The sequence below is a fragment of the Sminthopsis crassicaudata genome, chromosome 2, assembly GCF_048593235.1.
Source record: "Sminthopsis crassicaudata isolate SCR6 chromosome 2, ASM4859323v1, whole genome shotgun sequence".
Classification (NCBI taxonomy): domain Eukaryota; kingdom Metazoa; phylum Chordata; class Mammalia; order Dasyuromorphia; family Dasyuridae; genus Sminthopsis; species Sminthopsis crassicaudata.
The window spans coordinates 258,955,882-258,980,335 of NC_133618.1; the positions used below are offsets into that span (position 1 = coordinate 258,955,882).

Consider the following 24,454-nt stretch of genomic DNA (forward strand, 5'->3'; position numbering starts at 1 on the left):
ATAGTGATTAACAAAAGTTATTGTTTAATAAATGCTCATACTTTATGCATATATACACATATATACATATGTATATTTATATATTTAGTATATAGATATATAGATACATATGCATTTGTATATTTAATATATTTACATACATATAAATGTATGGATATCTTTTCTCAGTCCTAAACTTCTATATTATTTGACACTGTTGATCATCTTGTTCTAGATTCTCTAACTTCATTAGGTTTTCATGACCTTTCCTGATGGTTCTATTTGTTTGCTCCTTCTTAGTCTCTAGTTTTTAATAATTTGCATTTAATTTCAAATAAAAAATATCATGACAATTCTTTAGTCATTCCCTTTCAGCTTCCAGCAGTATTTTTTCATTCATTCTAGATTAGGTCAGCTATCCTTGGTAGGACTCATTCATTATAATTCACTTTCCTCTAGTATAGTTGTAATTGGTGCATATTCTGTTCCTCTGATTCTATTTTTACTTCTTTTCTATCTCTCCACCTTCTTTTTCATATTTCTCATAATTGCTGGTCTTAATTGCATTACAATCTTCTATTAAATGAGAAGTAATATGGTACAATGTATAGACTCATGAAACTCCTAGTCAAGCTGGCTTCCAATCTCTAATGCTCAAAAGATCATTTGATCTTCACAGCAACCTTGAGAATTGTTGTTCAGTCCTTTTAAGTTGTTACCAACTCTTTTTGACCCCATTTAGGTTTTCTTGGCAAAAATATTGAAATAGTTTGTCATTTCCTTCTCCATCTCAGTTCACAAATAAGGAAACTGTGGCAATCAGGGTTAAGTGACTTGCTCAGAGTCATACAGTAAGTACCTGAGGCAGAACTGAACTCAGGTATAGATGCTATTATTTTCCCTTTTTTATAGATGAGGAAACTGAGGTTAGAATGGCTTACTCAGGACCATACAACTACTAAGTTTTCTGTGCTCTGATTTGAACTCAGGTTTTCTTGACTCTAGGCCTTGTGCTCTATCTGTATTACCATCTAAAAGTAACTCATTTTCTTTGTTCAAGGCAACTAAGACAAGTTCCATTTGGCGGAAAGCTCCATTTCCACACAAGGAATTCACTACCATCCAATCAAAGTGATGTCACTTGTTGTCTCCAGATCTGCTTCCTTTCCTTCCAGTGAGTTCAGTACTCTGCTTCATAATTTTTCTCTCCTCCCCAACTCTTGCCCTTATTCTCTGGGACTCCAACACACATATTGACTTTCCTTCAAATGCTCTATCCACTGAGTTTCTTATCCTATCCACTTCCCATGACTTATTTAGCCCTCCATTCCATATTAGCCACACGCAAAGAAGATCATACTCTTGATCTTGCCATCACTCACAAATGTGCATCTCTGTGTACAAGAATTCCAAAATATCTTTATTTGAACATAATCTATTGGCTTTCTTTCTCTTCCTCTGCCTTTCTTTACCAAACCCTTCTCTCCCCCACACTAGTTATTTTTCCCTCTTTCCTCCCCATTTTTTCTCTCTTAGTGAACCAGTTTCCTTGCCTTCAAATAGCTCATATTATATTGGAAGATAATACAAAAATAAACTTGTGTACACATGATGTCTATAATATAAATGGACTATAAGGCTGTAGCATGGGAGATAAAGCATTGATGGCAGCTGCAAAGCTCTGTAGAAGGAAACTTCTTAAAGGAACTGGGACTATCTAACCAGAAGAATAAAGGGTTAGATATTGGAAGGCAGGGTGTATTGTAGCATCTAAGTATGAAGTAAACAGGGCCATAGACTACTGTGGTGGTCCTATGAATACAGAAAAAGGGCATATGTGATATACACAAAAATCAAGAGAACTTGGCAACTAATTAAATATAAGGAGTGAGAAAGAGGGAAGACTTAAGGATGGCTCCAAGGTTGTAAATAATGTATTTAACTCCATTATAGAAGAATACAAATTTTTTCCTATTCAACAAATACAAAGAATTATTATAGAGATGATGGATATTCTTGGCTGTATTAAATAAAAGATTTGTACAACAAAAAATTAAAATAGAAGATTGGGAAATAATATTAGTAGCAAATATGATAGATATCTAAAGACTACTATATAAAATACATAAGGAATTATTAGTCTCTGACAAAAGCAAAAGCCCCCATTTACAATGGATATTTGATTAGAAGAGACAAATTATTAGTAATTTTGTAATGTTAGTGATGTCTAACTTTATTATCAATCAAAAATATGGAAAATAAAGTAGCTATGAGGTTTCATTGCACATCTACCAAACTGGCAAAAAAATAATGAAAAGCAACACAATTTTATGCTGACAGCGCTATAGAAGAACCAACATAGTCATTCATTGCTGATGGAATTGCAAACTTGCAGAATTTTTAGGGGAAGAGCAATCTGGTAACATGCAGTTAAAGTTAAGAAAATAATCATTACCTTTGACTTATTAATTCCACTGCTGTGAATTTATTATAAAAAGTATTGTCAAAACAGCAAAAAACAAAAACCAAAAACCCCCCTAAAAACTGCTTCAAGAATGTTCACACAGCCTAAAAACATCCTCTTACAAAGACATGGTTAAAAGCTAAATAAATCATGGCAAAATTATGCAACTATATTTTTGTTTGAGTGAAGTCGAGGGGACTGGACCTGTGATTTCCTCTCAGTCAGTTATGAGCTAGGCATCATGCTGAGCAATGAGAATTCAAGAAGAGGCAAAAAACAATCCTTGCTCTCAAAGAAATTCACAATCTAATCAGGAAAACAACATAAAGTATATGTCCAGACTAAAATGCTTGGCTTTCTGTTTCTTCATTTAAAATTTTTTTTTGAATAACATTTTATTTTTTCCCATTTACATGTAAAAACCATTTTAATATTCATTTAAAAAATCTTCAAGTTCCAAATTCTTTCCCTCTCTTCTTTCCTTTCTTTCTAAGATGGTAAACTATTTGAGATATTATATATGTACAGTTATGCAAGATGAATTTCCATATTAGTCATGTTGTGAAAAAAGACACAAGCAAAAAAAAGAAAAAAGTGAAAAATAACATTTCAATCTTTATTCATATTTGCTGTTCCTTTTGCTGTCTCTGTTTTTGCTCACATTGTTCCCCAAATCTATAAAATACTCTTGCTTCACCTTTACTTCTTCTAATCCCTTTTTTCACAATTCATCTCAGTTGCCATCTCATATAGAAAAATTCTCTCTCTCGGTGTTAATTACATTGTAACAAATTTTGTATTTAATTTTCTATGTACATGTTGTTCTCTCCTTCTTTCCCCTTTCCCCAATGGAACACAAGCTGTTTGAAGGCAGGAACTATGTCTATCTTTTCTTTGTATACCAGTTTCTTTGAATGGTACCTGACACAAAGTAGATACTTATGTAGTAAGGATTTGACCAGGGAATCTCTCCCTTAGACCATTCTATGTCATTTCAATGTATGTCTTTGCCTTGAACTAACCTGGGTGACTAGAGCAGTGGTATCAAACTAAAGTAGAAATGAAGCTTACCAAACCATCTAGGAGGATTTCTTTGGGTTGCTTATTGACTTAGAAAACCATATCTGTTTATATCTTTCTTTCTTTAAATTAACATACCAAAACATTTAAAATCAAATAGAAATTATATTTTAATCTGGTTTGGCAGCACTCAGGAGTGCTTTGAATCATGAACCCCCTTCCCCCACAGATTGTAAATCTAACACCTCTGGACTAGGGTACATTTGGGAAGGGGAGGCTTCTAAGCTGTAGTTTTAGGAGTGTGTAATCAGAGCATATCTGGAACCATGAGACTCAGATTTCTTTTTTATTTATTTATTCATTCATTTATTTCTTTTTGTTTGTTTATTTTTTATTAAAGCTTTTTTATTTTTTCAAAACATATGGATGGATAATTCTTCTGCATTAACCCTTGCAAAAGCTTGTGTTCCAATTTTCCCCTCCCTTCCCATAACCCTCCCCTAGATGGCAAGTAGTTTAACATATATTAAGCATGGAGATCCAAATTTCAAAAGTGAGTTGTTGGTATATTCTGGAAAGGGTGCTATACTTAGTGAATCATTTAATTATTCCATTTTATTCTTTTTATATATCAATCAATCAAGAGACATTTATTATATAGATGGCAAGGTATCCCACAACTCATCTACATGGCCTAATCATCTTTTCTCTCTTCTTGGAGTCCTCATGCAGGCTCAAAAGTAGTATGAGGTCAGGTTGTGAAGGGCGTTGAAAATCAAATAGAAGATGTTATAGCATAGGTTAGAGACTATGAGTAAATGTGATAGGAGCAACTCTTTATATTTTGTAGTCTGGACACTATGGTTAAATGAATTTTTATTTTAAGTGGGGGAAGGGTATGATGGGGAAAAGGAAATTTAGATAATGGGATGGTTAGAAACAGAATTTCATTTACCAGTGACAAAAAATATTCAAGATATATAGAAAGATCTTTTTTTGGAATAAAGAGAAAGAAAATGCCTATTGACCTGTGAGATTGCTACAATTCATCTTTGAGGAAGTTTATGCCAAAAATATTCCATAATTCTTTTTTAATTTTTATGGTTTATTATTTTTATTTTTTTCAGGTAATTGTATTGATTTGTCACTTTCTCTATTCCTCTAACTCCTAGTGAGTAAAGATCTACCCCCTGCCCAAACCCAAACCTAAACCTGAAAAATAAATCCCTTAATACATCTCTACATGATCTAGTAAAATAAATTTCCACATTACTAGCTCTTAATTTAATTGGAAAGGTTGGATTGCCAATGAAAGGAGGGCCAAGTAAATTGTCCTTATATATTTGGCAGGTAGAGAAAGAGGCAAATTACCATTTAATCTTTAAAAAGCTGCCTTCAAAGCACAGGACTGTTTAAAAGACTTGTTGGTTATCCAGGTGAAGAGGTCAATGTTAATGGAAGCAGGGACTAATAGGTAGAAAGTATGCTGCCTGATTCTTTGAAGAATGCCTTGAGCGCTGCATAAATTGAGGCTATTAAAGAGAATAATAAAATTAAAGATAAACAAGAATGGGAATTACAGGAAATAGTTTAAGCTCTCCCCAACAATAAGTCCTCAGCTTTACCCCATTGTTTGTCCCTGTTTTATTACTTTTTTGAGTTACTTCTAGAATGGGGGCCTAAGATGGTCCTTAGGCTTTTAATATAAAGGAGATTTAGTAGTTTCAAAAGAAATATTATTTTTTCCCCCTGAGGCAATTGGGGTTAAGTGACTTGCCCAGGGTCACACAGCTAGGAAGGGTTAAGTGTCTGAAGACACATTTGAACTCAGGTCCTCCTGAATTCAGGGCTGGTGCTCTATCCACTTCGCCCCTTCAAATAATGGTTATCCCTTTAACTCAGTTAGTTCTCTACATCACCTGATTAATTCTCTAGCCTACCTGCTTGTACTGCTGGGTATTTCTGTCTAGATTTGAAGGAATATCGAGATGATTTTCCTGGGGATCATTTAAAAATTTGTCTTGTTGCAGGGAGGGCTTAACTGAAGTTGGCTTATAGAAATTGTTAGTGGGCCTGGTTAACTTGACTGAATGATTTCCTTTAGTTCTGCTCAGCTGCATTTGAGTAAGGATGGTGACTGATGTTAGGAATAACCCTGGGTTGGAATTTGACAAGGCATCAATATTCATAGAACAAGAAAGCAAAGGATTTGAGAATAAAGAACAGATTGAGTTGAGCTGCTTATCTGTAGGGTAAAGATTTGGAAGGGAAGAAAAAAATAGCTGGAAGTCCTGAGGGTTAGAGAAATTAGAGCATTTGAGAGGACAAAAATTAGGTTTGGGAAGAGTAAGATATATGGAATAATAAAATGAGAGTAGGTTATGATCAGATAGAAGAATATTAAAGCTTTTGATCCTGAAAGTGGGACACTGGTGAGTCTTTAATACTTAATGTCCCATATCAATTCTCCTTTTTGTGACTAAACTTGAGAAAGCTGTAAATGATAGGGGCTTCTACTTCCTCTCCTCTCACCTAACCCTCTTCAGCCTCTGGCTTCTTTCTGATCACATCACCCTCTCAAAGACACAGCTTTTGAAGAACCTGTCTGGGTACTATTTCTGTCCTCTGGAGCCAGATTTCTCAGGGAAGTGTCACCTTCTGTCAGGGAATAAGAGTGAGTTTAAAAGCATGAGAGGCTGCCAACATTTCTGTCTCTGAGATACTTGCACATATCACCATCTCTATCTGGCCACTGCACCCAGATGACTCTGGAGGGGAAAGTGAGGCATTAAATCCAATTCTCTTGCATGTTATAGCATCATCTCTCTGACGTCATGGTCCTCTTAGAGAACAAAGGACAAACAACAGCAACAACATATGTCACCTCATAGGCTCAAATGCTAGATATGAAGCTACTGGGGCATCATAGGATCAGAGTGAAGCCTTGACAGCTTGTGATAGAAGTCATTTGTATTGCAGTTTTCAGTTCCCAGGTCTTCACTGTTATGTAAAAACATAGAGTCTTTATACCTCTAAGTGGCCATCCATATTTTCATTAGAATTTTATTTATAAAAAATAAAAAATATTTTATTTATAAAAATTTGAATTTTTCTTAGTTTTCAACATTTCCTTTTATAGAATTCCGATTTCCATTTTTCTCTGTCACTCCTTTCCCTTCCTTCTCCCTAAGATAGCAATCTGATATAGGTTATACATCCACAGTCATAGTAAGCATATTTTCATATTAGTCATGTTATAAAAGAAGAATCAAACAAAAGGGAAAAACTACAAGAAAGAAAAAGCAAAAACAAAAAAAGTCAAAATAGCATGCTTCAACCTGTATTCAGATTCCATAATTCTTTCTCCAGATATGGATAGCATTTTCCATCATGAGTCTTAGAATTGTCTTAGATCATCATATTTCTGAGAAGAAAAAAATGTCTATCAAAGTTGATCATCGCCCAATGTTACTATTACTATGTAGAATGCACTTCTGGTTATAATTCTTTCTAGTTTTTTTTTTTCTTTAATTTGTCTGCTTTTTATCGTAGAATGAGAGTATTCTATTACATTCATATATCACAATTTGTCCAAACTATTTCCCAATTAATGAGCATTCCCTTGATTTCCAATTCTTTGTGGCCATTCGTTCTTTTACCTAATGACCAGAAAAAAAAGGACCATGGCAGTGTGAATAAAGTAAAGGAGAGAGCTATGTTGGTTTTCACCTTGTCTAGGAGGATCTTTCCAAATTGGAAGGTAAATATTAGAATCTGCAATTTCTGGAGATAACATGGGAAAATTTCCCCAATGTTCCATGTGGTACAGACAACCTGCTCTTATAAGAACTCTTATCAGTCTTTCTGATTCCTCAGGTCTTAATTTAGAAACAGATAAGACTTTTTATTCCTTTTCTTCCTAAGTCCTCTGGCTTTTGCCAAGTATCATTGCATCTCTGTACTTGGCTACTTATAGATGTCCTAGTGGTACCAAAAGATTTTCTTTATTTCCCCAGTTTTTATTTTAGAGATTCCATTGTGTGTTAGAATGAATACAATCCCTTTCCCTTCCCTTCCCACTTTCTCCACAGCCAAAGCATCTTTTGATTATGTAACCAGTAAAAAGAATAAATAAATGAATGAAAAAGCATTTTTAAGTCTTTGCTGAGAGCTGAGCATGGTATTAAAATTTGGGGGTATGAATAGTAAAAAAAATACTGGGAAAGATTCAAGAAGCTAGATTTATTGCAATAATGTTCACACTCATCTCTCTGACACAGTAGACAATCCAATTCTTCTGCTGGGGAAGGGATGAGAAAGGGAGGAAAGATAGCAGAGTTGTTCCTATACAACAAGTAGTATTAGTTCTTATATGCAACATTCAACTCTATTGTTTTCATACTGATGTTAACAACCATTTCAACATATATATGCATGTATATATGTGCATATATATATTTTATATATGTCTTCCAAATATACTCTAAAACTATATAGTGTGTGTGTTCAGGTATTGTCCTGAGTACACAGAATTTGGTTCTAGCATTGAATTTCCCTAAACAGGGTCTAAAATCCCTCTTGATCTACTCTTCTCTAGAGGAGAGCTGCTCAGTGCTAGCACCTGAAGTGCGTTTCTTTTATTGGGGAGAATAGTCTTCCAGCTTTAGGGAAGGATCATAAATTTGGAGAATTATAGACTTCTAGGAGAAGTGAAAAACCCCTGTAGAAGGAAGGAAAGGTACTTTGCTTATGGTCTCATGTGTGAATCTTTGTTATGTTAATAAAGTCTGCTTTGTCAGTCTGAATTCTGGCTTGAGAGCTGAGAGTCCATTCCCATTTTTGTAGAGATCTAAAATAAACATCAGGCAAATTCTGACGTTCTCTGAGAAATCCTAGGTGAAGGCAGGATTCAAAGATAATCAGTTAGAAACCTCAGAGACTGAGCCTGGTCCATATAAATCTAGAACTCTGGATTTGGGCTGTTAGATACTTCCTTCTCCCCCTCTCCCACTTACACACACACCTATCCTGGTACATATTTACATAATCCACTACTCATAAATACATAATTGAAACACAATACATACATATATATGTCCTAAAACAACACATGAACAGAACCTGCTATCCTGGCACATATCTCACATTTCCAGGTACATACTTTCTTTAGAGAGGCCTCTTTCTCAATTCTCTCTATTGTCTGTTTATCTCCATCCTATTCTATATCTAACACAAGCTACCAAGAAAGGAATTAGGAATTTAGAGATGCCTTAAACACAATGGCTCCATGTGAGGAGGTTTTAGTGATGATGTTAAGACAATGAGAGGTCCTAAAATTAGGAGGGATTAATAACCTTTGAAAGAAGGTCTCCATGACCTTTCTCATTAGAGAAGTGGATCAAGATAATGGGGAAGGAGCTATCTGGGTATCATATCACCCTTCCTTCTGTTATTTTCCCCATTTTGTGCTGAAGTGGTTAGTGAACATCGTGCAGTTATTCCTTATGTTGCAGTTCTAGGCTTGGCACATGCAGGTTGGTGGTGGTTGTTTAGTTTTTCAATTATGTCTGATTCCCCATGACCCCATTTGGAGTTTTCTTGGCAAAGATACAGGAGTGGTCAAGCCATTTCTTTCTCCACACTCCAGTCCGATAAAACTACCTTTCTAGTTCTCAGAATCACTGAGACCTTAGTACATCCATAAAGGAGGAGAAACAATTCTTCTATTCTGGGGATTTGGGAATGTTCTCACTTAGACTCTGCTCCTGGAGATCTTTTTTTCCTGCTCAGATAAGGCACTAATTAAATAATTCTGTTATTGGTGATTGGAATATATTCCCAGTTACTTTTCACTAGATTATATCCTTCTCTTCACTAGTTAGTAAAATTTCCAGGGATAGTAGTTATATCTTCCTCAGTGATTTTTCCTGGTCCCACATATAGGGATGGGGGCTGTGCCTTTGGTTCCTTAAGAATAGTGGAGGATGTTAAAAGAGGCACTGCTGCCTTTTTTATCTTTATCACTATTAGTGATAGTAGAAGGGACCTGGCAGCAGAGGGCCACAGGAGTAAAACCCAGATCAGCAGAGTCAGCACTTTGCTATGCATGATGGGCACTGGGTATTGCTGCCATCTGCTCCAGGAAGGTATGAGTAGTGCAATATTGGGAGAAAGGAAAGGGGGTGACACTAATTTATAGGGGATGGAGGAGGACACTGGGGATGAAGGAGGATTATTGGATTGTAAGAGGAAATAGAGGAGGGATTGTTGGGAAGTGAGGAACACAGGTTGGGTTAAGGGATGGAGGTATAACAATGGGGCTAAGGGATGGAGAGGGAATCTGAGGATTGGTAATACAGGATGGGCTAGAGGGAGAATCATTTCTCCTTTTTGTTCACAACACTCCTCATCTCCCAAATCTATAGTGGAAAAAAACAGGAAACAATATGTCCAATTTTGGGGCCAGGAATTACACAGCCTATTTCTCCCATTTTAGGGGATTCTGGGGCTGTTTTCTCTTCCCTGTTGCCCTTTTACTCATCCAAAGCTGTCATCCTTCCCAGGGTATGAGTTTTTCCTTGTGTCTAGCCCTCTGGGTAGAACTCAAAAGGACCATGTTCGATCAAGAGGCTTTCCCTAAAGCCAAGGATCAGTCTTGTTGCTGGGACCTCCCTTACCTTGGGTTCTTAAAGAGCTTGCAGCCTTGGTTTTCCCGAGGAAAACATACAAATCAAATGCTAAATGACATTTAATAATGCAAAAAAACTTTGATGTCAATTAGTTTAACATACTGATTTTACAGATGAGGAAACATTTTTCACATTTCTACCTTCTTTCCATTCATGGGAAGAGAGGGAGAAGTTGATCCTTGGGGGAAAAGGTCCTATTGAAAACGCTGGGAAATTGATTAAGGCAGAAACTGTGTGGACTGAACTTTATCTGAAGTGAGAAATTGAATGTTATAGGCTGTCAGAGAAGAAAACTGAAATATTCACCAGCTGTTTCTCTCCATAATTTGGTTCTGTTTTCCTGATAGAGCCATATTCCTCATGCCTTTCCACAGGAATTGTGGAACATTATATAATTTCTGGCCAAGAAGGTTAGAACTGTGAATGAACAGTCAAATATATTACCTGTCATCTCTTGCCTTTGCTTCTTTCGGGCCTAATCTTTCCTGGGCTCCTTGGGGAGCCCCTTTCTCCTGAAAAAATGGAAGAACCCACACTCAGGATGATCCATGGTAAAGATGAAACTCCTTGAGCACTTATTGGTGGAGGTCAGAGCTAGAGCAAAAGAGAGGGCAGCTGTCCTGTGAGCCAGTAAGGGATGAGAATTGGAACTTACATCAGGGCTTCTTATTGAATAGTTTAGAGAATACTAATGGCAAGCAGATAAGCCATAGAGACTAGAACTAGAAGAGGAGCTGAGGTAGAAATGGAAACACAGCCAGGAACAGGGATGGTGTTTGCAACAGGTGTGAGGTTAGAAACTGGATCTGAGAGGGGAATTGGGCAGGCCTGGTTGAAAGGTAGGTGGGACAGTTACCAGTGGTTGGAGATAGATATATTATGTCAGATGGTCGTCTGAAAATTCTCCTGATGCTGGCAAGGGATAGAGTGATCTTTTATCCTATCATTTACATCCTTTCTTTTCTTCCCATCTTTCCTTGGTATTGTTGGGCTCACACACAATCCTTCAATCCTCCTGTGCCAGCTTCTCCTTTGGGCACTGGAGCTCCAAGAAAATCATAGCAGTTTTTGAAGATGAGAAATTTTTTTGAGGTCCCCAGACTCACAATTTGTACTTCTGGAACAAAAAGGGGAGAGATAAAGTTAGGAAGTGACCCTGGTAAACTTACAAATCAGCCTATCCACTTCTACCCACTTCTCTGAGCCTAACTTGTTTCATTCCAAATCTAAAAAGTTTCAAGGGAAAAAGAAGAACTTTAAGGAATTGTCTTAATGTTTCTGGCTAGAAGTGGGGTCCTCTCCTCTTTGGAAAGAAGAGGAACCCTGAGGGTAGAAGCGAGAGAAGCTTTATACTTGTTAGTTTGGCACAGTCCCTCCCTTCAGAGAACAGATTGGACCATTCCCTTCTGGGTTATAATCTTTCTATGCTCCCACTATATTTTCCCCCCTAAATATGTATGAACAGGTTCTTTCTCCCTTCTCATACATCCCATGTTTAAAAATGGCGGAAAACTCCTCCTATCGTGTGTTGTTTAATATTCAATTAGCTTATTAAGCAGGCACTCTGGTGATTTGGTCAAGTCAGGTCATTGACCCCAACTAGTTTGGGCTGGATTGAGCTATTATCATTAAGTTTGTGATTTTCTCAACCTGAACCTGTCTGTGCCTTCCTAGCCCCCCAATTCCTTGTTTGTTCAAGGTTTCTATTGAACACTTAATTGTTCTGTGAATCCTAACCTTCCTTTACCTCTCACATTCTGAAAACCTCTTGGTCAGTAGTACCCACTATCCTATACTTGAAGCTTGCAACACTCTGTGGAAACCCAACTTTTCAGTATGTCTCACACATAGAAGGCAGGAAGAACACAGAGTGTTAAAACATGCTGATCATGAAGAAAACTGATCTGAGTCTGTATTTCCCATTTGTTTTGGATCCAGACTCTTACAAGAGAAACTCTTGAGATGACCCATCTTCTCTTAGATCTACCCATCTTCTACTAGCCAGACCAGGGAGCTCTAGAGATAAGGGGAATCAGGGAAGATATTTGAAGCTAAAAGAAAGGCAACTAATAGACCAGCAAATTTATACTTGAATAAAGAGGGCGTGGCTAATGACAAGTAGCTTGACTTTGAATAAGTTTATTTCAAAAGCAGAGAAATTCTGGTCAAATCTTGAAGGAATGAATCTTGCTCTATATGATGATGATTGAAAAATCACAGCCACCCAGTTTCACAGTCTTGTTTAAATGGAACTTAGTGGGCCATGGATAATTCTTGGGTCAGAGAAGAAAGCATCACATTAAAAGAAAATATACTTGTGGTATAGATTTATTTAAGGGAAAAAAACACCACTGTCTCTAAATTGTTCTTGGCAGGTCCTTTGTGAGAGGCAGCATGGTAAAGTAGGTAGAGTAGTAATCCAAGTTGGAATCAGGGGGCTCAGATCTTATCTCTGATACTTTATTAGTTGTGTGACCATAGGTAATTTATTTAATCCCTTGGACACTCAGTTTCCTTTTCTGTAAAATGAGGATGTTAATACTTGTAGCACCTTGTTCACAGAGTTGTTAAGAGGGTCAAAGGAGATGATTTAGTACTTTGTGAGCCTCTAAGTGCTATACAGAAGTCAGCCATTGTTATTTTAGTGACCCTGGGTCAAGGCAGATTCAGGCTAACTTATCTTTTGTATCTATAGCAGCAGACTTAGAAAATTTAGTTCCACACGAATTTTCAGATGTTCACTATGTGTAGAATGATGATGACAAACAATTCGAGTCATGTAAGGACCAGCAAATTGGCAGTTCAGTGGGGTTCTTAACCTAGGGTTCACAGATTCCTCCCCACCCCAAGGGATACATGACTCTTAAGGGAGTATGCCTACAAACTTTTTTTTTTAACTTTTTTTTTTCTTTTTTCTTTTCTGAGGCTATTGGGATTGTGACTTGCCCAGGGTCACACAGTTAGAAAGTGTTAAGTGTCTGAGACTAAATTTGAACTCAAGTCCTTCTGACTTCAGGACTGGTGCTCTATCCGCTGTGCCACCTAGCTGCCCTGTTTTTTTTTTTAAACATTTTAATAATTTATTTCAATATAATTGTATTTTTAATCCTATTTTATTTAATATACTTTAAAAACTTTATTCTGATAAAGGGTCCAGAGGCTTTAGCTGCTAGAGGGGTCCAGTACACAAAAAGATTAACAACCTCTGACTTAGAACCATTTTATAGACTATGAGAAATGACATTCATAGGAATGGCTTTAAGGCCTTAAAAGGGGCTCAGTCAGGAAATAGAAATTCTGTGATGGTCACTTGAATCTTCTTAGGAAAAAGATATATTAGTCGTAAAAGTTGAAACCCAAAAATTTTTTTTGGAAATCTTTGAGTTGCCCATAAAATTCTTTTTTTTTTAATTTAGAATTTTTTTTCACAGTATATATGCATGAGTAATTTTTTAAAATAATATTATCCCTTTTATTCATTTTTCCAAATTATCCCCCCCTTCCCTCCATTCCCTCCCCCCAATAACAGGCAATCTCTTACATTTTACATGTGTTACAATAAAACCTAGATACAATATATGTGTGTAAATACCATTTCCTTGTTGCACATTAAGTATTAGATTCCGAAGGTATAAGTAACCTGGGTAGATAGACAGTAGTGCTAACAATTTACATTCACTTCCCAGTGTTCCATCTCTGGGTGTAATTGTTTCTGCCCATCATTGATCAACTGGAAGTGAGCTGGATCTTCTTTATGTTGAAGATATCCACTTCCATCAGAATATATCTTCATACAGCATTGAAGTGTACAGCGATCTTCTGGTTCTATTCATTTCACTCAGCATCAGTTGATGTGTCTCCAAGCCTCTCTGTATTCCTCCTGCTGGTCATTTCTTACAGAGCAATAATATTCCATAACCTTCATATACCATAATTTACCCAACCATTCTCCAATTGATGGACATCCATTCAACTTCTAGTTTCTAGCTACAACAAAAAGAGCTGCCACAAACATTTTTTGCCCATAAAATTCAAATCACCAGATCAATTAATGCCAATATCACCTGATATTCTTTAGTCTGGCTTGTTTCTACCCACCTTGCCAAGTCAAGTATCATTGATAGTCCTATTGATAGTTATGGATGGGAAGAGAGGTGGATAATAAGGTCACAGACCAAAGGATTGTCTATTTAGAACTGGGAAAGAGACTGTTTATTCCAACTCTCTCAGTTTATAGAGAAGGAAACAGGCCCAGAGGAGTTGTGTCTTGTTCTAAATTGCACAGGTGATAACTGGCAGAGCTGGGATTTGAATTCATTGTTCCCCAGTTCAAAAAGTACATCCTTCCTTTCTCCCTGATGAAATCTACCTAGCCTTTTATACATAAAACAAAAATTATGACAACAACTCAGACATAGGAAATTGAGTTCAATCTTAGACAAATTTCTGTTCTTCTGCATTCATTGTCATCAGATTAATTACATTTTATTCAGAACTAGAAATGCATTTTTTGGATGGTGTTTTTTCCTATGGCTATTTACCTTCTGATTTCTCATGTAGAAAGGGGTCTTTCAGCAAAATCATTAAGAGAAGTTTGTTTTTACCCTTTGTCTATCTCCCAAAATGTTAAGTCCTCCCCCTTCCTCTTTATGAAATACTTCCTTGGTCATGACCAGTATCCTAAGCTGGGAACCTATTTAACTGCTTCCATAAGAGTCATTGAGGAAAGTACAATATTCATTCAGACCATAAGGACCTAAAATGTCACTTCCCAGAATTCTCATTTTAAAATCAGAAATGTGAAGAGAACTCAAAAGAATGAAACATAAATGGTGAAAATGTATACACTTTGGCAACTGGATGGAATAGATATTTGGGGTGCATTTTGGTGTTGTGATATCACAGCACCTACTCTGTGACATGTGGGTTTACCACTGTGGAGATCAGCTGGGTTCTTATACCCTTAGTCTCTGTCTACTTGCTGAATCCAGAGTTCTAGTCAGTGTCTTGAGGTCAGGGAATCATTTGCTTCCTTTCTCCCGAGTAGCAATTTCCTTAAGAAGAGTTTTGAAGGTACCCATGTCAATCAATGGGTCATCACTCACCAGACACGTGCTCCTTTCCTTGGCAAAGATGGCAGGAGGGGGAAAGAAGTGTGAGTAGAATCTTTAATGTGGACCAGACCATTCTGTTCCTCAGATACTCACCGTGGTGTCTGGTCCAGGTCCTCTTCATCACCTTGGCCTTAAAGAAAAATAGCTCTGACCTTGGTTTCTTAAAGTTCAGCTCCTCACATTCTCTATCTTCCCTATGATGGAGGGACTGATGAAAATTTCAGCAAAAGCCAGGCAATGAACATGTCACTTCCCCTAAGGAAGATATCCATGAATAGAACTATAGTCCAGGTGGTTCTTAATGCATTTGGATCCTTACATTCTGAAGAGTCCCAAATGATAGACCCACTCCCCTGCAAATATTAGGGCTAACCTTGGTTCCCCTGAAAATTCCATTTAACAAGCAACATTTCTAAAGTGCTTTATACATAACCTCCTGCTATTTAAACTTTCCAAACCTACAGAGGAACATTTCCATGGAGATTATAGGCTAGATTCTCAAGGACCCCAGAAGGGCATCATTTAGATTAGATTGTAACTCTTGAATCAGAACTGAAAATACTATGAGTCCAATTTGAGTCTGAGTGATGTTGATATGATTAATTTTGTTATCTGCATTTTGTGGATAAGGAAACTAAAATTCATAAAGGTTAAGTGATCTACTTATAATCATACACCCAGTCAGGGAGAACTTGTACCCAGATTTGCCTAAATCCAAGTCCAACACTAGCTACTGCTCTGTGTTGTTGCTTTACCAAAAGAGAGGCAGGCATGTCTGAATTGGGAGGAAACGATTAAATGTCTGCCCATGCTTAAGATCTAATTGTGTAACACGATGGGGGAAATTTGGGGATTAATTTGGTTTTCTGTATAGTTGTACAAATGCTCCATTGTTGTGTACACACAGGGACTATTCTTGTTGAATCCAGGGCCCAAGTTCAATGTAAAGAGGCCCATGTCTCCTTAAGGGTCTGTCTGGAGCCACAGGGAGTTTCAGCTTGACTGGCTTGACCCTTCTGACGGGTTGTGTTGATAAGTTGGAGATGAAAATTCTCTTTGGAGCACTGGACTTTCTGCCACCTTCAAAAGACTCCTTTAACTGGGAAGGCTCCTGGGGGGACAGGATGCCTGCAACAGAGGAAGGCCCTAATATCAAACAGGGACATAGAGTTAGAGTGAACTGAAGATGCATGTTAAGGAGTTGGTGGGATATCCTCTCTGACCAGATGACCGCTTTGGAAAGTCTCTGAACACCAGATAATAATTTATATTGGATCCCAGAAGGGATGGGAAGCCACTGGAGTTTACTGAATAGTGTAGGTGTTTTAGGAAGATCATTTTAGCATCTAAGTGGAGGATGGGAAGGAGTGGGTACAAGTTGCAATTTTCCAACTGTGAGTTATACAGGCCTCCACTGCAAAGGCAATGGAGACTAGGAAGTATTTGAAAGCTATTATGAAAGTTAAATCAACTAAGCCTTGGCAACAGTTTGGATGTAGAGCATCAGAGACAGTGGAAGATAATTCGGTTTTATATGTGGGTAGTTAGAAGAGTTGGGCTAGGGAAAACTGGAATGAATGTGTTTTTCTCCTGAATAATGGCAGAGAAGAAATGGTCTTGGAATGCTAGTCTTTGAGGCTCACAGGATCTAGGAACTAAAATGGACCTTAGAGTTATCTAGTCCAACCTCCTCATTATCCTTTTGAAGAACCTGATCCCCAGAGAAGTTTCGTGAATTGCCTGTATTCACACAGGTAGCAAATGAACCCAGGTTCTCTGACCCCAGATTTAGCCCTCTTTCCCCCATGTCGTGATACTTTTCTTACCTGTCTACTAGAGCCTGGAGAAACCACATTTGTAAACAACAGTCCGCTTGTGACCACTCAGACCAATATATCTGAGTATAGAACCATAGGTTTAGAGAGTTTAGAGTTGGAAAGGCTGTTTAAGGTGATGTAGTTAAACCCCCTCATTTTCAGATGTGGACACTGAGGACCAAAGATATTATACGAGTTGTTAGTGGCAATCCTGAGAGCCAAGCTTGTATTCCTTGACTTCAGAGCCAACTTCTTTTCCCACCTCAACTTCCTGAGAGGGCATCTGAGAAAGCATTCCAGAGAACACTGTCAGGAAGGAAGGCGAGGTCAGTTAGACAGGAAGCTAAGAGGGGTCTAATTTGGGGGACACGTAATTTTTGCTCACTCGATAAGCAATGTTGGTGCCACAGGAAGAAGAGAAACAAGAGGCTGGGATTAGGGTTGGATTTCTCTTCCCTATAAGAGTCTGGGACCTGCTCCTGAGGGGTCAAAATCCCAACAGAGCTGCTATGGAGAAGGCTGCCCAGATACTCATATTTCTGTGTGCTAAGTTCTTGACTGTTCAGGCTGTGGAGACGTGTCCGGGTGAGTGAAACTCTCTAGATGGTTTTGGGCATTTGATATTTCTGGGTTTATCTTTGCAGCCTCAGAGATGCATGTTGAATTTCCTTATACATTTTGTTATCAAAGGAGAGGAACTGATATTCAAATCATTTGTTTTTTTCTTGCTTTAAGTTTTAAAAATAGATTTTTATTTATTTAATTTACTTATTAAAATAGATTTCAAAAATATATTATTTTATTGATTTTTTGTTTTTATATGACCTTCACTTTTGAATACTTCTCTTTACTTTTTCTACTCATTGAGCTATTCTTTGTAACAAAGCTTAAAAAATAAAGAGAGAAGAAAAGGCAGTCTGGCAAAAATCGATCAATACTTCAGTCATATCTGATAACATATATTTTATATATATATATACACACACACACACACACACACACATACATACACACACACACATACATACACACATAATATTCCACACTCATAGTTCCCTACTTCTTCAAGGAATCAATTACTTAACAACTATTTATTTATTATTTGCTATGTGCCGCTAAGGATAGAAACACAAAAAAACACAAAGGTGGAAGGAAAGTATATTTTCTCAATTTGATTTAGTCTCTTCTGATTTCCCTTGTCTGTGACTGGGGAGTTATGAATAGGTTTATTCTGGACACCTTTTTTTGTATGCAAATGCCAGTTTCCACCTATTCCTCACAATGTATTCACTCTGTTGTGTGTCAGTCACTTCCTGAGCCATGAAGTGAAAACTAATCTAGTTCTTACTGAAGATCAAAATTACTAATTAATTCAGACCATTTCCATTGGATGAGCTCATCTTAATCTCATAGAATCACTCAGAAACAGCTATAGGAATCAAATGAGATTTTGAGTTTATTTGCTGAGCAAATTTTCTGTTGGACAATTTTAGATTCTAAGAAAGTTAGAAATCTTACTGTTTCCTTTATTTCTAGTGTCTCTAGACAGATAATTTTCAAATTGAGACTCTCCCAATTTCTCGCCCAGTCCTCAGGTTCATATTTCTAGTTGCCTTCTAGGCTGCTCTACTTAGAGAGATACATCAGTGTCACGTCAAATTAAACATTCATTTGTCTCAAGCACATATAACTTCGAATTTCTGTTAATGGCACTTTGGCTTCTTCAAGGGTTGCCTGAAATGTTAGAATTCTCTTTCATTCTTCTCCTTTACCTTCCTTTCCCCCAGATCTGCTAGGTCCTATAGTTTCTTTCCAGAAAGGGCTTTCTTCTTCTCTTTAATATTGTTATAAATTACTTGAACAAGGGAATGCGTATAATCTTTATGGAATTTGAAGATAACTCATAACTAGAAGTATAGCTAACCCTACTGATAGATTCAATATCCAAAAATATGCTTGAAGACTAGAACATTGAATCTAGGGTATCTCAGTGGAGAATAGAAGTGAATTTGGACTCAGACAATGAGTTCAAAGTCTATCTTTGCCACATATTAACTGGGTCATCTTGGGAAGTCATTTAACTTATTGTAGCTTCAAGTTTTTTCATCTAGAAAATGGAAATTTTCTGAATCAGATGACCTTTAAAATTCTTTCCTATATATTTTTTGCCGTTTCTAATTGCATTAGAAAAAGCTTAATTGTCTCTACTTCCTTTCCTCTTACTCCTCAGTCTTTTGTAATTATGTCTTTTGACCTCATCACTTAATTGAAATTTGTTTCTCCAAAGTTATGGTAGTTTCTAATTGCTAAATCTGAGTGTCCTCTCTTAATTCTCATCCTTTTTGACCTTTCTGCATTTGACACTGTTGATCATCTTCTCTTCCTGGATTCTCTCTCTCTCTCTCTCTCTCTCTCTCTCTCTCTCTCTCTCTCTCTCTCTCTCTCTCTCTCTCTCTCTCTCTCTCTCTCTCTCTCTCTCTCTCTCTCTCTCTCTCTCTCTCTCTCTCTCTCTCTCTCTCTCTCTCTCTCTCTCTCTCTCTCTTTTTTTTTCTATTTCTGGGTTTTTGTCACACTACTCTCTCCTGGTTCTTTTCCTACTGAATCCCCTTTACTAACTTATTATCAGTAACAAATTTTACCTAAAGGCTCGATCCTAATGGCTCTTCTTTTCTGTCTTTATTCTCTTAGTGACCTCATCAATTCCAATAATTTTTAACTATCATCTTTATGCAAATTACTCACAGATGTATGGATCCAGTCCCAATCTCTTTCCTAAGTTTCAAATTCCCATCACAATTGTGTAACGAACACTTTAAAGTTGATGTACTATAGCTATCTCAAACTCAACATGCCCAAAATAGAATATTTTCTTTATCTATGTCATTCCTCTACTTGGTAAATTCTAGTGACTCCTTATTTCCTCTAGGATAAAATTAAGCTCCTTCTTCCCTTCCTCCCTCCCTCCCTCCCTCCCTCCCTCCCTCTCTCCCTTCCTTCCTTCCTCCCTCCCTCCCTCCCTCCCTTTCTCCCTTCCTTCCTTCCTCCCTCCCTCCCTCCCTCCCTTTCTCCCTTCCTTCCTTCCTCCCTCCCTCCCTCCCTCCCTCTCTCCCTTCCTTCCTCCCTCCCTCCCTCCCTCCCTCCCTCTCTCCCTTCCTTCCTCCCTCCCTCCCTCCCTCTCTCCCTTCCTTCCTTCCTTCCTCCCTCCCTCCCTCCCATCCTTCCTTCCTTCCTTCCTTCCTTCCTTCCTTCCTTCCTTCCTTCCTTCCTTCCTTCCTTCCTTCCTTCCTTCCTTCCTTCCTTCCTTCCTTCCTTCCTTCCTTCCTTCCTTCCTTCCTTTCTTCTTTTCCTCCCTCCCTCCCTTCATCCCTTCCTCCCTTTTTCCTTTCCTAATCCCTTCAACTGTCAATGCCTTTCCTTCCTAATTACATTGCATTTATTTTGTTTTTATTCTATATGTATGTGTTGTTTCCCCTAATAGAATGCTTCTTGAGATTTTGCTTTGTTTTGGGGGGTATTGAGATCCCCCAGCATCTAGCACAGTTCATGTTACCTCTTAAGCATTTAATAAATGTTTATTGATTGCTATATTCCAGTTCTAAATCTATCATTCTTTGATAAAATGAAGTTAAATTTCAGACGTCAACAGAATGACATGACAACCAAAGCTAATATGATCTTGGACTAAGCAATATTTCTACACTGATAGATTGATTAGGGCATATTCTATCTGTTTGGGGGTTAGCTACTGCTAGGATGTAGAAAGGACTTTGATAAGCTGGGAGGCAACCAGGAGAGTGAAGGGCCTTAAATTCATGTCATTTGAGGATCAGCTGAAGGAAATGAAGATATTTAACCTAGGGAAGGGAAAAATTGATGAGATATGATAACTGTCTTCAAGCTTTTGAAAAGTACGAAGGGTTTGAAGTGATTTTCTTAAAGCAGAGGTCCAACCATCTTATCCATCCTATTCGATAAACCCCAGTGACTCCCTTTCACCTCCAGGATTAAAAAAAATGTGTTTGGTATTCAAAGCCCTTCCTAACCTGGCTGCTTCCTCCTTTCCCATTCTTTTTATACCTTACATTATCCCCTTTGATCCAGTGCAGATCCATATTCTCCTATCCAGAACACTGACCTTCCTATTCCTTCAACAAGACTCTCCATTTCTTGACTCTGGACTTTTTCCTTGGCTGGCTGTTGGAATTTATCCTCTTGTTTCTGCTTCCTTCTTTCCCTGGCTTTCTTCAAATGCCAGCTAAAATCCTACTTTCTATAAGAAGCCATTTCCAACCCCTCTTAATCCAGTACCTTCGCTCTGTCATTTATTTCTCATTTTGTACATTGCATATAGCTTATTTGTACATAGTCCACATGTTGTCCCCCTGGTTAGACTGTGAGCTCTTTGAAGGCTTTTATCTTTCTTTCTATCTCCAAGGCTTAGCAATGTCTGGCACAAGTTGATACATAAAATGCTTGCTGACTCACTGTCATGTGGAAGAAAAATTACACTTATTTTGTCCATCTCCAGAGATTAGAACAGGACCAGGACCAATGGGGGAAAGTAACAAAGAGATGAATTTAGATTTTGCATCAGGAAAAACTTCCCAACAGTTAGAGCAGTCCCAACATGGAATGGGCTGTTGTCAAGAGGCTCCCCCCATTGGAGGGATTCAAACAGAAGCTAGATGGAGCCCTGCCAGGTATGTTATAGAGGGAGCCTATTTTTATTATAGGTATGGGTTAAATCAAATAGTTACTCTGCTATTCTCCATTGGCTCAGACACTACTGGAGTCCACACTTTTATTGCCTCACTGCAGGATTGCTACCTTAGTGTTCTCTCTAGTCTCCCGATCTTCTGGGCTTCATCCTACATTATCATCACTACTACATTAATCACTTTAATCACTACTACTATCATCACTAACTACATTAATCTTCCTTTTATCGTGTCACCTCCTTGCTTCAACAAGACGCTCTATTGCTTCCTAACAAAGCCAGTCTCCTCATCTGGACATCCAAGGGCCCACCTCCTTCTTAAACTAACTTCCTATGAGTCTCTAACTCTTCCCAAAGACCCTTACCCATGTCAGGCTTGTTCTTATTTTCTTTTCTTTGACTATGCTGCTTGCTCTGCTTCTTCCGATCTCTCTCCTCCTTTCTACCCCTTTAGATCCTAAACTCATTTAAGAACCAGCCTAAGGCTCATCTCTGATCAAACCTTTACTTTGATTTCATTCATTTCATTCAGGTTCTGAATGACATTACATTATTTTATATTTACTTGATGTTTGCCTTCATTTCACAGCTCCTTCAGAGCTAAACTTATCCTCTTCTTCATTCTTCCCAGGAGTTAATAGTTATCAGGAAGTCAAGATTGAAAACATATAAGGAAAATAAAATTTACCTAATATACAAAGGGAAATTATTATTACAATAGTCAACATTTGTATACTGCTTTACAATTTACAATGCTTTTCCATTTAGTATTATTCTAATTTATCCCTTCAATAATTCTGTTGGGTAATAGTAGGCAAATTTGAGGCTGTGTGTTAAGTTAGTCAATCAATACTTATTAATTAAGCTTCAGTCATATGTCACGGGCTGTTCTAGGAGCTGGGAATATCAAAACAAACAAACAAAAAGGACAAAAAAGTCTTCGTGATTTTTTTCTTTTCCCCTGCTATTTTATTTTATTTTTAATTTCAATGGTATTTTATTTTTCCAATTACATGTAAAGATAGTTTTTGGATACCACTAGGTGGGGCAGTGGATAGAGCACCAGCCCTGAATTCAGGAGGACCTGAGTTCCAATCTGATCTCAGACACTTAACACTTCCTAGCAGTGTGACCCTGGGCAAGTCACTTAACCCCAATTACCTCAGCATAAAAAAAAAAGATAGTTTTCAAAATTCATTTTTGTAAGATTTTGAGCTCTAATTTTTTTCTCTCTCTTTTGCCTCTCTCCTCCCCAAAACAGCAAGCAGTCTGGTATAGATATATATGCATAATAATTTTAAACATTTTCATATTAGTCATGTTGTGAGAGAAAAATCAGAACAAAAGATTTCCCTGCTATTTTAATTGACACTGAAAAATAAATCAATGGAGATGTAGGACAATGGCTTTATACTACTGTATGCCAAAGTTAAGAAATGTCTGGTGAATTTATGATTCATTTTTTGCAGATGTGAAGATTGTAGGTGTTGGAGCTTCTGAAAAACTTGCTATTCTTCAAGGCTGTCCTGGACTTCCTGGAGCAGCTGGTCCAAAAGGAGATGTTGGGCCTCCAGGAATGATAGGTATCTTTCTAAGCACAGAGGGTTTATGGAGATTGGGAATACATGTGTGTTGGTGCTCCAGCCTTAGAGAAGTGGATTGTTTCCAGAATTCTAGGCACTTTACCTATTTATCATTCTAATTGATACAAGGAAATTAATAATGATGCTTTAGGTTATAGTTGGACCAATTGGCCAAGCTTTCTCTGGGCTTAGATAATTAAGAGGGTGCAGATTAGTAAATTAATCTAGTCATTTATCTAGTTAGGCTTCCTTTTACTATAAGAATATAATATAATTTTATTGACATAAATTATAATTAATTTATACTTATATGCATAATGACGGTTATAGGCAGTGCTGGGGTAATAGAGAATTTGGCTTTGAATCATAAAAATCTATGTTCCAATACTACTTCTAAACCATACTGACTGTATGACCTTGGTAATATCCCTTAATCTTTCAGTGATTTAGAGATAATTTTCTAAAATTATAAATTGCAGAGAAGTTACAGATTTTTATTGATAAAGAGAGTTTCCTCACCCTGGAATTTCTTATACCAATGAAATCACTGGTCCAATCTCTATCCCTATGTGTTACATATGCTTTATAAATATGAAAATACCTAACTACTTTTTTTTGGGGGGGGGAGGGAGGAAGATCTTCCTTAATGTTCTCTTTTGAATTCTAAGAGCACCTTGGTCTAACTATTTTGGTAGAATTTGCTTTCTACTTGCCCAAGCAAAACTTTTCCCCTTAATTCCCTTAATATACTCCCCTTTTTTTCTTCATTCCACAGCTCACTCCACATTCTAAGCTCCCAGTTCCAATATTCCTCATGGCTAGCAGAAAGGATAGAAAAAGTCAAGCCTTGCAATATATTTTAACATCATTCCCTATTACTGTCTTTTTTGTTCCATGCAGGAAAGAGCTACTTTGAAAACTACAGTCCTAAGTTACTCTTCCCTTCTCTCTATTAAACTCATCTATTGTGTACAAATTAATTTGTACTTGTTTTTGAAAGGCTAAAGATTGTTTTTTAGTCAGCATAGTAATTCCTCAGGCCTGGCCCATGAAACTCTTAGACCTGGCCTT

General features: G+C 37.4%; 1 protein-coding gene across 3 annotated transcripts in view; it reads left to right on the top strand.

Moving 5' to 3' along the window:
* The window catches only part of LOC141555843 (ficolin-2-like), an 82,478-nt gene that overhangs the window by 47,275 nt on the left and 10,749 nt on the right, over nucleotides 1-24,454 (top strand). Inside the window, exons 1-2 of one of the 3 annotated variants that reach the window (XM_074289122.1) lie at nucleotides 17,483-17,668; nucleotides 23,270-23,383. In XM_074289122.1, coding sequence (XP_074145223.1) covers nucleotides 17,593-17,668; nucleotides 23,270-23,383 — 190 coding nt within the window. In that variant the 5' untranslated portion in view covers nucleotides 17,483-17,592. Of the gene's footprint in view, nucleotides 1-17,482; nucleotides 17,669-21,680; nucleotides 21,784-23,269; nucleotides 23,384-24,454 lie in introns of those variants that run through there. The other 2 variants (XM_074289123.1, XM_074289124.1) reach the window with 2 other exon arrangements.